The sequence below is a fragment of the Petaurus breviceps genome, unplaced genomic scaffold (genome assembly GCF_028583685.1).
Source record: "Petaurus breviceps papuanus isolate PSGF00001 unplaced genomic scaffold, PetGlider_PUasm1.0 90275, whole genome shotgun sequence".
Taxonomy (NCBI): Eukaryota; Metazoa; Chordata; class Mammalia; order Diprotodontia; family Petauridae; genus Petaurus; species Petaurus breviceps.
Window position 1 is genome coordinate 1,965 of NW_027187204.1, and position 16,001 is coordinate 17,965.

General features: G+C 40.8%; 1 protein-coding gene across 1 annotated transcript in view; it reads right to left on the reverse strand.

The window, feature by feature from the left end:
• Positions 1-268: 268 nt before the first annotated feature.
• The window catches only part of LOC138176852 (zinc finger protein 420-like), a 25,333-nt gene continuing 9,600 nt past the window's right edge, over positions 269-16,001 (reverse strand). The window contains exon 4 of the mRNA XM_069107767.1: positions 269-7,897. Within this exon, the coding sequence (XP_068963868.1) occupies positions 6,057-7,897 (1,841 nt within the window). The 3' untranslated portion in view covers positions 269-6,056. The remainder of the gene's footprint in view (positions 7,898-16,001) is intronic.

Below are 16,001 nucleotides of genomic sequence, written 5' to 3' on the forward strand. Positions count from 1 at the left end.
TGCCAGTAAAATGATGCTTTAGATTCTGTAAGCAATACGTGAACGGAGAATTACCCAAAGAACAGGCGGGTTTTCAAAGAAGCAGAGGAAGGAGACACCACATTGTCAATCCTAACCCTAAGTCCTTTGGAGTATGATGAAATCAAGGGAGTTTCAGGAAAATCCCTACTTCTCCTTCACTGACCATCGTAAAGTCTTTTAACATTTGGAGCACAACAAAATGTAGCAAGTCCTCAGAGAGATGGGAGAACCCAATAACCTGCTGGTGTTTTTTTTTTTTATGAAATTAGCTTTTATTTTTACCTTAAAATAAATGTGCTGAACACTTTTGCCAAAATCAAAACTGAGGAACATTTAGAAAGAGTCGGAAGCACTTTATTTTCCTTTGAAATCTAATAATGTAAACATCACATCTAAAAATCCCTCCCTCCATGCTTATTTTGTGTAAAACCATGTTTTGTCCAACTTTTCCTCACTTGTCAGTTACAGGAGATTTGCTATGCCCCAGGGATTCATGGAACTTGGTTGGGCGTACCTGCTGGTCTTCTGAGGAACCTGTAGGGCCAAGAGGCAACAGGCAGAAACGAATAAGGAGGGGCGGCTAGGTGGTGCAGTGAATAGAGCACCAGCCCTGGAGTCAGGAGGACCTGAGTTCAAATCCGGCCTCAGACACTTAACACTAAAAAAAACTAGCCATGTGACCTTGGGCAAATCACTTAACCCCAAATTGCCCTCAAAAAAAATTAATAAGGAGGGGCAGCTAGGTGGCACAGTGAGTAGACCACCAACCCTGGAGTCAGGAGGATGTGAGTTCAGATCCAGCCTCTGACACTGAACAGGTCACTTAGCCCCAGTTGTCCTACTGTCCCCACTCCAAAAAAAAAAGCAATGAATAAGGAACATCTGATTGGTCGCAACATTGTAGGTTGTCATGTATTTTATTTAACTTGTATGCAAAGTACATCATGCAAAATGCCAGGCAGGAGGAACCAACAGGTAGAAATGCCAGGAGAAATATGAACAATGCCAGATATGCTCATGGTACCACTCTGATGGCAGAAAGGAAAGAGGTATTAAGAATTCGCTTGATGAGAGTGAAAAGGGAGAGTGTAAGAGCTGGCTTAACTACCTCTGATACCAGAAGAAACCTAAGGAATTAAACTAAAGACTAATTCTAAGGCACTGATTAAGGTCAAACTGCTTACCTACAGATAGGAAAATGTTACTAATATTAACAGTATTCTTAAAACTGTTGCCATTACTAAGGTACTTGGGGGGAAAAGGTTGTGGCTGACTTGTGTAGGATGGGGGTGATTCTAAAAAAATAAAATTGGCTAGGAAAAGGTAAAAAGGAGCGATTCTCTCATAAAAACAGGGCATGGAAAGAACTAATACAGAGGAAACAGGTGTTGGAGGGCTAGTAATGTTGCAAATTTACTCTCATTAGATTTGCAGAGGAAACAACATACACATCAGAAGAGGTTTACAAGTCTACAGAACATCCAGAAAGATGAGAAAACTAGGGGATAGGGTTGGAGAAGGATTTTTGCAAGTGTGTATAGAATAAGGTGAGGAAGATAGGTGGAGAAGAAAGGGAGGGGGCAATAGGGGTGTGGATAAAATAAGGAAAGAGAGTGTAAAAGGAAAGGATAAGGTAGTGGTAATAGGGTAAAAAGAGAGGCTAAGAAGGAAAATAGTGAGTACAAATAAGCTAGAGGGAAATCTACAAATAGCAATTAGAATTTTCTCAAATCAGTAAGATGATGAGTCATTTCTCAATTGATAAATGGATAAAGGATAACCAGAAGAAATCAAAACAATTTAGAGTAATACAAAAATGTTCTAAATCATTATTGACTAAAGAAGCACAGATAACAGCAACCTTGAGATATCAATTTACAACTACCAGATTTGATAAAGCGATAGAAGGAAGTGACCAGTATTCGAGAAAATGTAGAAAATTAGGACACTAATTCATTGTTGGTGGAATTACAAAATTATTCAAACCGTTTGCAGAGCAATCTAGTACTATGTCCTTTGGGCATACTACTATCTGTTCTATTTCCAACCATGATTAGGAGAAATGAAAAGGAGCCTACGTATTCTGAGATGTTTCTAGTAGCTCTATTTGGAGAGGCAAAGAACTAGAAATCACACGGATGTCCATCAATTGGAGAATGTTTGGACAAGTTGTGGTATATGATTGTGATGGAACACCACTGTGCTATTAGAAATGATGAGCTCAAGAATTTACAAAAACATGGAAACTTTGCCTGAAATATCGAATAATGAAATGAAACACTGTATAAAGTAACATCAATATTGTTTGAATGATTTTGAAAGGACAAGCTATTTTGTCTATGATAAATGTCCAAATTAGATGTAAAGGACACACATAGATAGATGCTGTCTGCGTCCAGAGAAAGAAGTGACAAATAGAAGTATGTGTAGAAAATATACACACCTACTTGTGCCTAATGGCAGCCGATGCAAGGTTGGGGATTGAGGGAAGAAAGAAAATTACATGATAATTGTGTTGTATATTTGAAAGGAACGACAAATTGTGCATAGTAGACTTGCACTTTTGTGTGCAATCTCTTTACTGTACTAACTTATAAAAAATACCTGTTATTCCACAAAAATAAAAATATTTTTTAAAAAGACAATCTTAAAGAGGTATTTTGAAGCTATATATATTATATATATATATACATATATATGTGGGTATGTATGTATACTAAGATCTTGGCAACTAGTCCCATTACTTCCTGGAAAACAGAGGGAGAAGAAATGGAAGCAGCATTTTATTTCCTTGGATTCAGAGATCATTGCAGCTAGCTACTGCAGCCACGAAATTAAAAGATGCCTCTTTCTTCAAAGAAAACAATGGCCAATCTGGACAGCATCCTGAATGGCAGAGACATCACCTTGCCAACAAAAGTCCAGAGTCACAGATATGGGTCTTTCTGCAGGATAAGGAAAGCTGAGCACCACAGAATCAACACTTTTAAATTGTGGTGCTGGAGAAGGTTTCTGAGAGGCCCTTGGACAGCAGCAAAAAGGTGACATCAGGCAATACTTAAAAAAATTCATTCATCCTGTTCACTGGAGGGTCAAACATAGAAGCTGAAATACTTTGACCATATAATGAGAAAATGGGATTCATTAGGAAAGACCCTGATATTGGGAAAGACAGAAGGAAAAAGAAAAAGGGGAAAGCAGAGGATGAGCTGGATAGTGTCATGGAAAAATCCAACGTGAACTTGGACAGACTTTGAGAGACAGTGGAGGATAGGCCAGGTCTGCTATAAGACCTTGGGATCACAGAGTCAGCAAGCCTTAGATGACTGAACAACAAATAAGTCAAGACTGCATGTTGGCCTTAAGATAATCAGGTCTAATTTGATGACAGTGGTTGTCATGAATAGATTCTCTAAGTTAAAGCCTTCCTTCAGAAGAGAGTGCACTGGGGGTCTCAAGACCACAAGGACTAAATGTTACGAAGAAAATCAAGTCAACTCAGGTACAAAACTCTGAGCACTAGCAGTATATTAGTTAACAAGAATTTACCAGTAAAGAGAAAACATGGCTTCCCCATGAAGCTCAGAGACATGGAGGATGAAAGGCAGCCCCCAGCTTAAGAATGGAACAAAGAACAGAAGTTGGTAGGGGGGAAAGAAACAACAGAAATGGTTAAAGCATCACAGGGGCAGGAAGATGATGGGCTGAAAGTCTGAAATGTGGGCTGGAAACAGCCCCTCTGTTCATCTTGAAAATGTTGATACTTTCCATCTGCATCTTGGAGAAATAAGTAATGAGGGAGAACAAAGTTCCTCTAATTGTACAACCTCCCCCCCCACCCCCCAGAGATAATATTTCCAGGAATGGCATCGTCCTGGATGGTAGAGGTAACAAGAGATGGCCTAGAATTGAATCAAAATATTTAAAGGCACAGAACATAAGTTTCCTCTCAGCTGGTGCTGAGATAATAATTTCTTTTGATAAAGTGTTTTAGGAGAGCTCTGCACTCTCAAACTTGACTCAGAGTTTTTCTCCAATTAAAAGTGACTGATAGAAAACTGAACTTTCGCCTTTGAGTGAGGGAGGAACACTGAGCTTTGGAACTCCTGAGCTTCTTCACCCACAGACTGTGCTTGTCGGTCCTTTGTCACAAGTGAGATGGACTCAAGGGAGGCAGAGCTGAGCAAAGTCATCAGCCTCACTCTCTCCTCCAGTTATCAGAGTCCAGCGGCAAAGCACAGGTCAAGACAAGTCATAGCATTCTCGCATTTCTTCCTAATCCAGAAATGTATCCACATCTAACAGATATTAGGTTGCCAAAGTTGTAGCTCCACCATTGTTAGCGAAAACAGATTCCACCATTATACGTTTTAACAAAGTAATTCATACACCACATTGGTAGCACCTTTGGCAGCTACCGCCAGACAGACAAACTAGATGTCGTTTTCTATCTGTGAAAAAATCAAAAAGGGGCACTGACTAGATGGAGGACACCCAAAGGAGGGCTGTGAATGGGATGGAATGGAGACCAGGACAAAGGAGGATCAGTGGAAAGAAGTGAGGCTGCTCGTCTGCAAGAAGAGAAAACGTGGGGGCCAACATGGAATACTCTTCAGATACCTGAAAGGCTGTCATGTCTCAGGTGAATCATACTTGTCCTGCTCGGCCCCAGAGGGAAGACCCAGAACCAGGGAGTGTAAGCTGCGGGAGGCAGGTCTCAGCCTGCCAGGAGGAACAGTGTCCTAAGAATGGGCTGCCTTCCTGGCTGGTCTCCAGGCAGAAATGATCAGAGATGCCTCTGCAGGTGAGTCTGGCCTAGATGGCCTCTGAAGGCCCTTCCAACTCAGGATTCTCTGATACATTCAGTGACAAGGGAATAAGAAGTGGGCTCAGGTCCTCATTAGCATCTAAATGAATTTCATTACAAACTTTTCTTCCTTTTGGCTGTTGCCTTTTCTGGCACAGACTCTTCTGACCTGCCTTGCTGAGAGAATATAGAGACTTCCCACGATGCCTCTTGAGTTGCTTCCTCGGGTCCAACCTCTTGGTGTCTGCACTGGAAACCATCACTCTGATGAGGGTGCTGGCATCAGGACCTGAGCCCTTCACTGATCTGTAGGGAGCAGGTGACAAGCAGCCCGGATGTCTCTGACATGGAACTGAGTCCCTTTCGCTTTCCTTTCCAGGCTGGCAGAGCAGGGGCAACCAGAGGAAGCTTGGTAGACAGAGACTGCAAGGCCTGTGGCCTGCCCAGGAGGGGCTACTTTGTTCTCACAATGGCTCTGCTCTGCCTCAGGTCTACCAGGGGAATCCCTTTCTCTTCACCATGATTGTTAGGCACCAAAATTGGGAGGCAGAAATGATGTGAAATTAATGAGAAGTTTCTTGATTGTCACACGCAGTGACCTCAAGGTAGGCTGAATACATGTATCGAGGTGGCCTGTGGGAGAACACAAAATTTCCCTAAATTGCTCCAACTTTTATATCCTTAATCAAACATATCTGATTTCTTCCCTTCACCAAAGATGGTTCCTCAATTGACATAATTTTGACACAAAGTCTTTTCCTTATTCTGAAGACATTCTATTTCTGAGAACATCCAGATGGATTCTCTCACATAGTTGTGTAGATTACCAGCCTATTGCCTCCTTCTCTGGTTTTGCAACCTGGAGGTCGGCATGAATTATTTTCCTTATCTCACTTTTCTCTTATAGACAGACACAAAATATAACCTTCACCAGTGACCTCCATGTTCTAGAGAAAGGCATGTCCACACTGAGCACATTCATAAGGTTTCTTTTCATCATAAATTCTCTGATGAGAGGATAAGAGTTGATCTCTGGCTGAAAGCCTTCCCACACTGAGTCCATAGATAGCCTGTACCAGAGTGAATTTCCTGCTAAGATGCTCTGTACTCCATTTTAGTGCCTTTCCTCATTCAGGTCAGTTAGAAGATTCCTTTTTCTCCCGTGAATTCTCTGATGGTGAACAAGGGCTGACTTTAACCTGAAGGTTATACCACAATGATGACATTCTCAAGGTTTATCTCCAGTGTGGATTCTCTGATGTTGGGTAAGACGCTTCCTCTCTTTAAAAGCCTTTCCACACTGGGTACATTCATAAGGTTTCTCTCCAGTGTGGATTCTCTGATGTACAATGAGAGAGGCCTTCTGTGTAAAAGTCTTTCCACATTGGGTACATTCATAAGGTTTCTCGCCAGTGTGGATTCTCTGATGAACAATAAAACCAGCTCTGTGTGCAAAAGCCTTTCCACATTGACTGCATCCATAAGGTTTCTCTCCAGTGTGTATTCTCTGATGAACAATAAAACCATCTCTCTGCACAAAAGCTTTTCCACATTGATTGCATTTATAAGGTTTCTCTCCAGTGTGGATCCTCTGGTGTATAACAAGGCCATTCTTATATGCAAAAGTCTTTCCACACTGATTACAGTCATAACGTTTCCCTCCAGTGTGGATTCTCAGATGAGCACTAAGACATCTCTTCAATCTAAAAGCCTTTCCACAATGATTACAGTCATAACGTTTCTCTCCAGTGTGAATTCTTTCATGTGTAACAAGACAGTGCTTCCACGTAAAAGTCTTTCCACAATGATTACATTTATAACATTTTTCTCCAGTGTGGATCCTCTGATGCCTAACAAGGTCCTTCTTATATGCAAAGGCCTTTCCACATTGATTACATTGAAAAGATTTCTCTCCAGCGTGGATTCTTTCATGTTTAAGAAGACTTTGCTTCCATGAGAAAGTCTTTCCACATTGATTACATTCAAAAGGTTTCTCTCCAGTGTGGATTCTTTCATGTGTAACAAGACTGCACTTACAGGTAAAAGTCTTTCCACATTGATTACATTCATAAGGTATCTCTCCAGTGTGGGTTCTCTGATGTATATTAAGATGAGCCCTGCTTGTAAAAGACTTTCCGCATTGATTACATTCATAAGGTATATCTCCAATGTGGGTTTTCTGATGTCTAATAAGATAAGCCCTCCTTGTGAAAGACTTTCCACATTGATTACATTCATAAGGTTTCTCTCCAGTGTGGATCCTCTGATGTTCACCAATAGACTTCCTATCTCTGAAAGTCTTTCCACACAGATTACATTTATAAGGTTTCTCCCCAGTGTGGATTCTCTGATGTTCAACAAGACTTACCTTCCAGCTGAAAGTCTTTCCACATTGATAACATTTATAAGGCTTCTCTGCAGAGTGGATTCTTTGATGCAGATTAAGACGTGACTGCCATTTAAAAGTCTTTCCACATTGATTACATTCATAAGGTTTCTCTCCACAGTGGCTTCTCTGATGTAGACTAAGGCTGTTCCGCAATTGAAAAGCTTGTCCACATTGATTACATTCATACAGCTTTTCTTCAGTGTGGATTCTCTGATGTAGAGTAAGACCTGCCCGCCATTTAAAAGCTTTTCCACACTGAATACACTCATAAGGTTTCTCTTCAGTGTGGATTCTCTGATGTAGACTAAGACTGTTCCATGATTTAAAAGCTTTTGCACATCGATTACATTCATACACTTTCTTTCCAGTGTGGCTTCTCTGATGTCGAGTAAGACTGTTCCGCAATTGAAAAGCTTTTCCGCATTGATTACATTCATAAGGTTTCTCTCCAGTGAGGATCCTCTGATATGCAATAAGATACTTCTTCTCTGTAAAACCCTTTCCACACTGTTTCCAGTCATAATATTTCTCTGCAGTTTGGATACCCTCAGATGTTGTGCAGACTTCTCTCCAAGTGAAGTCATAGGGACCATCCCTCATGAATCTTTGTTTGTGAGTTTCTTCCACAGAAAAGGGTAGCTCTGCAGCAGTCGCCTTCATTTCCAGTCTGATCTCTCCTTCTGAACAAAAAATAGCCAACAATAAAACAAATAGACACTATACATACACACATATATATTTACATCCCCTTTGCTCCATATGCAGAACACAAACTCAGTTACTTTCTATTTCCTTGAGCAAAGAGAAACATCTTGAAGGGGCAGAAAGTCATTTTAAAACGCCCTTAGCTGACATCCCAAGGATGATTTAATTTCCAAAGAGCTTCATGCATGAATTTACACTGTATCCTCACAAAACACCTGTGACACAGGTAGGACCATCATTCCCCTCACATCCACAACTCAGACCATGGGCTCAGAATGGCAGAGATTGGACCCAAACCCCAGCAGTTGGGACTAGAATGCAAACTCTGTGGAGGGGTCTGCTCTGTCCACAATACTTTCAATCTTTCATTGGCAGCATTTTCAATACTTTCTTCATAGATATGTCATTTGGTGCACATATCCTAAATGTCAAATTATTTCATGATCTAGTCTATATATCTATTCTATCTGTTCCATAAACTAATTTTCCTCGGGATCACTTTAAATCCATTTTTCCTGTTGCATTATCTGAGTCCACACGCAGACCACCAACATTTTATGTGAAATATAAGGGATTTTGTTCTGACCCTTTAATTTCCTAAAAAAGCCACTACTTATTTCTTTTGAAAAATTATATTTAAATGCTACCGCTCACTAAAAGAAAATTGAAAGTCTTCTATAAAACACATTTTTTTTTTAAAGTGTGGCATTACCCATGTCTAAAAATATGTGACTGATACAGGAATTGGAGTCCATCACCCTTTGGTACCAAAGTGGACAGCATGGCTGACTACTGATTTTTTTGCAACCCTTTCTGCTTTAAAAGTTCACAAATGCTTGAAGGATTGAAACAGCTGTCAAAGGGATTTGAGGTAAAAATTTGTCAGTGGCATCTTAAGTGATAAATAATCATCCAATTTGGTGCAAAGGTATCTATCTTCTGAGACAAGAAGCATGTGTATGTTTCAATGTTAACACCTGTCTTTTCGCAGTGATTCCCAACTATCCTGATTAGGAATACATGGCTTTGGGAGACCATGCAGTGAGTACCTCAAACTCTTAACTGCTTCTGACCAAGTGCAATATATTCTTTTTTTCTTTTTTATATATGAATTTATTTACTCTTTAGTTTTCAACATTCATTTCCACAGGACTTTGAGTTACAAAATTTCTCGCCATCTCTCCCTACCCCCCCACCCTAAGATAGCAAGAATACTGAATACTCCTTCCCCCAATATGTTCTTTTTTATATCATACCCCATCCCTCCCCCTTACTTTCTTGTAGTCCAAGATGGATTTCTATACCCCATTTCCTGTATATCTTATTTGCTGATTGCATGTAAAAAAAAACTAACATGTTTTTAAAACTTTGATTTCCAGATTCTTTCCCTTCTTCCCTCTTCACCCACCCATGAAGACAAGCAATTCAGTATAGGTTGTACCTGTGTAATTACACAAAATATTTCCACAGTAGTTATCTGTGAAAGACTAACTATATTTCCCTCCATCCTATCCCACCCCCCATTTATTCTATTTTTCTCCTTTGACCCTGTCCCTTTTCAAAGTGTTTGCTTCTAACCACCCTCTTCCCCAATCTGCCTTCCCTTTTTATCCCCTTTCCCCCTACTTTCCTGTAGGGCAAAATACCCAATTGAGTGTGTATGTTATTCCCTCCTTAAGCCAAATCCAATGAGAGTAAAGTTGACTCATTTCCTTTCAACTTTCTGCTCTTCCTCTCCATTGTAACAGTTTTCTCAGTCTGATTATTCTTGCTATTTATTTCACACTATCAGTCCATCCAAAGAATTCCAGACAAAGAGAAGGACAAATGCTAACCAGTGTCTTTTCTTTGATGTTACTGTAGTCAATGTGGTTTCTTGCTGGTGGCAAATGGAAAGGCAATTAAAAAATGACTTCACAAGACATTTTCCAAATAATAAACACTTTATCCATGGGTCCTTTGCCATTTTAAGAAATTTTAATTACAAAATCTTAGTTGGCTTATTTTTTTAGTTTTCTTTAATTAAATTTTATGTTTATTTTTAGTTTACATCACTCATTTCCACAAGATTTTGAGTTACAAATTTTCTCCCCGTCTTTCCCCTACCCACCACCCCAAAACAGCAATCCCACTGTATACCTCCTCCCCCAATTTGCTCTCTCCTATATCCTCCCCCATCTCCCCTCTGACTTTCCATGAGGGCAAAATGGATCTTGCTATACTATACTATACCCCAGTGCCTGTATATCTTATTTCCCAGTTGCATGTAAATAAAAAATATTTTAAAACAATTTTTAAACATTTGATTTTAAAACTTTGAATTCCAGATTCTTTTCCTTCCACCCTCATCACTGCAATTCAATATAAGTTGTACATGTGCAGTTATGCAAAACATTTCCTTTGTGAAAATACTGTGAAAGATTGCCTATATTTCCCTCCATCCTATCCTGACCCACACTTGTTCTATTCTCTGCTTTGACCCTGTCGCTTTTCAAAAGTGTGAGCTTCCAACTTCCCTCCCCCTGCCAACCTGCCCTCCCTTCAATCATGCCCCCTCTTATCCCCTTCCCCTCTACTCTCCTGTAGGGTGAATACCCTATTTAGTGTGTATGTCATTCCCTCCCTAAGCCAAATTCAATGAGAGTAAGGTTGACTCATTCCCTTTTGCCTTCCTGTTCTTCCCTTCCACTGTAACAGTTTTCCCTTGCCTCTTCTATATAATTTACCCCATTCTGTCTCTCCCCATCTCCTCTCATCATATTCCTCTCTCACCTCTCAATTTCACCTTTTAAGTATCATCCCTTACTATTCAGTTGGTCCTGTGCCCTCTGTCTATGTATACCTGTACACATATATACACACACTCACAAATGTATTCATACACCCATATACCCTCCTATATAGACATATATATGTATATATACATATATATATATTTATATTCCCTTCAACTATTCTGATGCTGAGAAAAGTTACATAAGTTATAATTATCATTTTTCCATATAGGAATATAAATAGTTCAACTTTGATAAATTCCTTATGAGTTCTTTTCCTTGTTTACCTTCTCGTGCTTCTATTGCTTCTTGTATCTAAATGTCAAAATTTCTATTCAGCTTGAAAGTTCTCTATTTCTTTGAATGACCATATTTTCCCCTGAAACATTATACTTGGTTTTGCTGCATAGGTTATTCTTGGTTTTAATCCCAGCTCCTTTGACCTCCAGAATATCATATTCCAAGCCCTTCGATCCCTCAGTGTAGAAGCTGCCAGATCCTGTTATCCTGTGTTATCCTGATTGTGTTTCCACAATATTCCAATTGTTACTTCTTGGCTGCTTGTAATATTTTCTCTTTGATCTGGGAATTTCGTAATCTGGATATAATTTTCCTAGGAGTTTTCTTTTGGGGATCTTTTCCAGGAGGTGATCAGTGGATTCTTTCAACCTCTTTTTTGCCCTCTGGTTCTAAAATGTCAGGGCAATTTTCCTTGATAATTTCTTGAAGGATGATTTCTAGGTTCTTTTTTTGATCATGACTTTCAGGTTGTCCAATAATTTTTTAAATTCTCTCTCCTGAATCTCTTTTCCAGGTCAGTGGTTTTTCCAATGAGGTATTTCACATTGCCTTCTATTTTTTCATTTGTTTGGATCTGTTTAATAGTATCTTGATTTCTCATAAACTCACTAGCTTCCATTTGCTCCAATCTAATTGTAAAGGAATTATTCTCTTCAGTGAGCTTTTTGAGAATCTTTTTCCATCTGGCAAATTCAGCTTTTTAAGGCAGTCTTCTCGTCATTGGCTTTTTGAGCCTCTTTTGCCATTTGAGTTAGTCTATTTTTTTTTTGGAGGGCAATTGGGGTTAAGTAACTTGCCCAAGGTCACACAGCTATTTGTGTGTGTGTGTGTGTGTGTGTGTGCGTTTGTGTTAAGTGTCTGAGGCTGTATTTGAATTCAGGTCCTCCTGACTCCAGGGCCAGCGTTCTACTCCCTGCGCCTCCTAGCCACCCCTTGAGTTAGTCTATTTTTTAAGATGTTATTTTCTTCAGTCAGGTTGCTGACTCTCTTTTCATGATTTTCTTGCATCATTCTCATTTCTCTTCCCAATTTTTCCTCTACTTCTCTTATTTGGTTTTCAAAATCCCTCTTAAACTCCTCTATGGCCTTTAATCAACTCATATTTTTCTTGGAAGCTTTTGGTGCAGGGGTTCTGACTTCATTGTCTTCCTCTAGTTCCGTGCTTTGATCTTTTTTGTCCTCCAAAAAGGAATCCAAAGTCAGATTGCTGTGCTTGCTTTGCTTCCTTTGCTTGCTCATGTTGCCACTCAATCACTTGACTTTTGAGCTTTTTGCCACAGTAGAACTCTGCTTCCAGAGAGGAGAGATTTGTCCTAAATCGCTGGGGTTTTCTCAGCTTCCAGAGCTATTAGTTGGGTAACCTCTCAGAAGCCTCTACTGGCTCTGGCACCTGGTCACACACCCCAGGACCTCCACCCTAGACAGTAATTGAGATCCAAGCAGGTTAAAGCAAGAGCCATTACCCCTCAGGCTGGTGGCTTGGTCCCCGTACAATCTGCAGGCCAGGAGCTCTGAAGTAGTCACGTGGTGGCAGCCCCTGCACCTCAGCTACTTCTCCCTCTAGGGGCAGAGGGAAGGCCACACTCCTGGACCCCCTGTTTTCACAAAGTCCACAGTGAACTCTCATTTTGTCTTTGGCATTTATGGGTTGATAATTCTGGAAACCAACAGAACTGCTTGTGATCCACTGTCCTGAAGTCCCTCTAACCGGGGCTGGTCGTGGTTGCCCTGAGGCTAAAACTGCAGACTCATAGGGGCTGGGCTCTGCTCCCAGCAAGCTGCAATGGACCCTTCCTGCCAGCCTGCTGGGCTGTCTTCAGTGGGAGGTTTGTTTCTCTCTGTCACTTTGTGGGTTCTGTAGCCTTAAAGTTTGTTTAGAGTCATTTTTTATAGGTATTTGGGGTGATTATGGAGGGGATATATAGAGTTTTCCAGCTTCTATGCTGCCATCTAAGTGCAACATATCCTTTCATTTTCTCAACTTGACATCAAATTGTTTCCAAACTTGGACATTCATGTGCAAATGGAGTCGTCCTCTCGTTTTTAGTCTACCTTACAATCACATCTCATCAAACATGAAATCACCAGATCAAGATCTTGTTTGGGCTGGCATGCTTACAGCAGTGAGGGCAGGCTATTGAAAAACCATTATCACCAGGTGTGCACAGTAGATTCTATCATGAAACATCATGGACCACCACAACCCTGCTACAAAAACAGACCTTAAAATGCCACTTGTTGAAATACTGAGGTTGTTTTCTAATGTGAACTTCCCCTCTGTTCATGTTACTCTTCTTCTATCTGGCAGCTTCTCAAAGGAAACAGCTGACAGCGTGGATTACTCATTTAGTAGAGTTTCAGTGACAGTGTAGTAGGTATGAAGTAATTCTATCCTTCCAAAGGCTGCTCCATATATAAACACTAATTAAAAAAAAAAAACCTAAGCAATATTTGCAACTGACCTTGGAGCATATTTATCATTTAATGTGGAACTTACCAAGAGCCAAGAGAAAAAGAAACTTTTTTTTTTTGCTTTTTGGAGGGCAACTGGGGTTAAGTGACTTGCTCAAGGTCACATGGCTAGTTTTTGTGTGTGTGTGTGTTAAGTGTCTGAGGCCGGATCTAAACCCAGGTCCTCCTGACTCGAGGGCCGGCACTCTATTCACTGTGCCACCTAGCCACCCCAGAAAAAGAAACTTTTAAAATAGTAATTAGCAATTCATTGTGATGTTAGTTTTTTTGAAAAATGAATTTCCATCACCTAGAAGGAGCTTGTCAAATTCACCTTCCATTTTCCACATCATCCAGGAGGGAGCATTTTCAACATATTCATTTAAAAAATACAGTGGTGGTCCAGTGGACGGAATGCTGGGCCTCGAATCAGGAAGATGAGAATTCTAATCCCACCTGAGAAACTTGCTAGTCCTGTGACCCTAGGGAAGTCACAAGACCTGTTTGCCTCAGTCTTTTTAACTATAAAAGGGGCCTAATTTTGGCATCTAATTCCTAGGGTTTTTACGAGGATAAAATAAGACAATCTTTGTGCACTGCATGACACATAGTAGCTGCTATATAAATAACACCTATTACTTTCATTTGTTCTGGACTGTTTCCTCCCCCATTCAGCTCTCCTTCTTAAACCTGTATTATCCTCACTCTGTTTATTCCCTTATTTCCCTGTTGAACTCAATGTATTTCCATTCCTTCACATTTCCCTGGATCAGCATTTGTTTGTAAGCTAGATCCTGAGCTCTGTGACAGCAGGGACTGTCTTTTGCTTTCCTCTGTACCCTCATGGCTCAGCACAGTGCCTACAACAGAAGGCACTTAATCAATGCTTACTGATTCCCTGCCTGGGCCCAGGGCTGACAGCAGTCCCCAGGCTCTACGTCTCCTCCCTGCATGCAGGTGTCTGTTGAACCTAGCTGTTGAACACAGACCAGTTTCTCTCCCTTTCTTGTACTCAATCACCTCTAAGTAGTTACCTTGATCAGGCTTGAACCCAGATGGAAATGAACCAGAACACTACTGAAGATGACAGAGGCTTCTTTCTAGGCTTCTGAAGAGTCTCCTGCTATAGGACACCTGAGGGTCTCCAACTCCCAGCTCCCTAAGGTAACGTGGTGGTCACCTACAGGAACCTGGTCAATGATTCTCCAAGAATGAGGACAGAGATTTGACATAGAGATTAGGAAAGGGACTGGGACTGATGATTCATACAAAGTTTAGCCTTGAAAGACTCCAGGTAAGGCAGCAGCCATCTCTCCTCATGTGCAGCTAAATGTACAGAGAGAAAATCATGAAACCAGGCTGCCAGAGCCATGGCCAATTGAGGCTACATAATCTCAGCTGGGCCCTCACTGGGGCAAAGCGATCCTCTGCCGTCTCCCTAAATGACTCCCTGAGCCACTCACCACAGAAGCTCTTCCACACCTTTCCTTTCATCCCCAACCCTCCATCGTGGCTTGCTTCCACCCCTCCCCCACCCCCCACCCCCCACAAACACTGAACATTCATCAAGGACTCTCTCATCCTCCTCATCTAACATAAATCAGATGTCTTCTTCTCCTTTTTGACCCCCACATCACATGGAAAGATTATTCTTCTGCTTGCTTAAGAAAATCCCCTCATATATGCAAATCATCTCACTCGACCCCCTCTTCTGACCCCATATATTCCTCCTCTAGGATCTCCTTTTATTCCACCAATTTTTACTCTCTCCCACGCTGATGGTCTTTCACTATTACCACAAATGAACCCATTTCTCTCTAATCCTTAAAACACTCTCACATGGGAACGGCTAGGTGGCACAGTGAGTAGAGCACCAGCCCCAGAGTCGGGAGGACCGGGGATCAGTTCCAGCCTCAGACACTTAACACCCACACAAAAAAACTGGTCGTGTGACCTTGGACAAGTTACTTAACCCTAATTGCTTTAAAAAAAAAAATCACTCTCACATGACCCTACAGCCCCATGAGAAGGTGTCCAATATCTTTCCCTCACCTTATCGCTGAACACTAGAGATGGCCATTTCCACTTGGTGTCTCCAACTCCTTCCCCTGGCTTTCTGTGAAACTCTTTTTTTTTCCTTTCTTTTATTTTCTGCCCTGCCACAATGCCCAAGATATGACCACTATTAGACACAAATAGGAATGTCTCTTAAAATTATCCTAGGCACATTTCTGTTCATCAGTTCTTCCTCTGTATGTAGATAGCATCTTTCTCCATTTGTCCTTTACAGTTAAATTGGGTATTTACAATGGCTAGAAAAATGAGAGGAACCTCTGCTCGCTATTTCTGAAATTTATTGATCAATGAAACACATATCTCAAAAGTCACCAATAATCTCAAATTTGCTAAAATTCAGGGGACATTTCTTAAGCCTAAGCCTTTTTGATTTCTCTGCAGGCTCTGACACTGAAAGTCTTCCCCTTTTCTTTCATGCTCCCCTTCCTAGATTTTAATGACATTTCTCTCTCCTGGTTCAACTTCTCCCATATCCAAA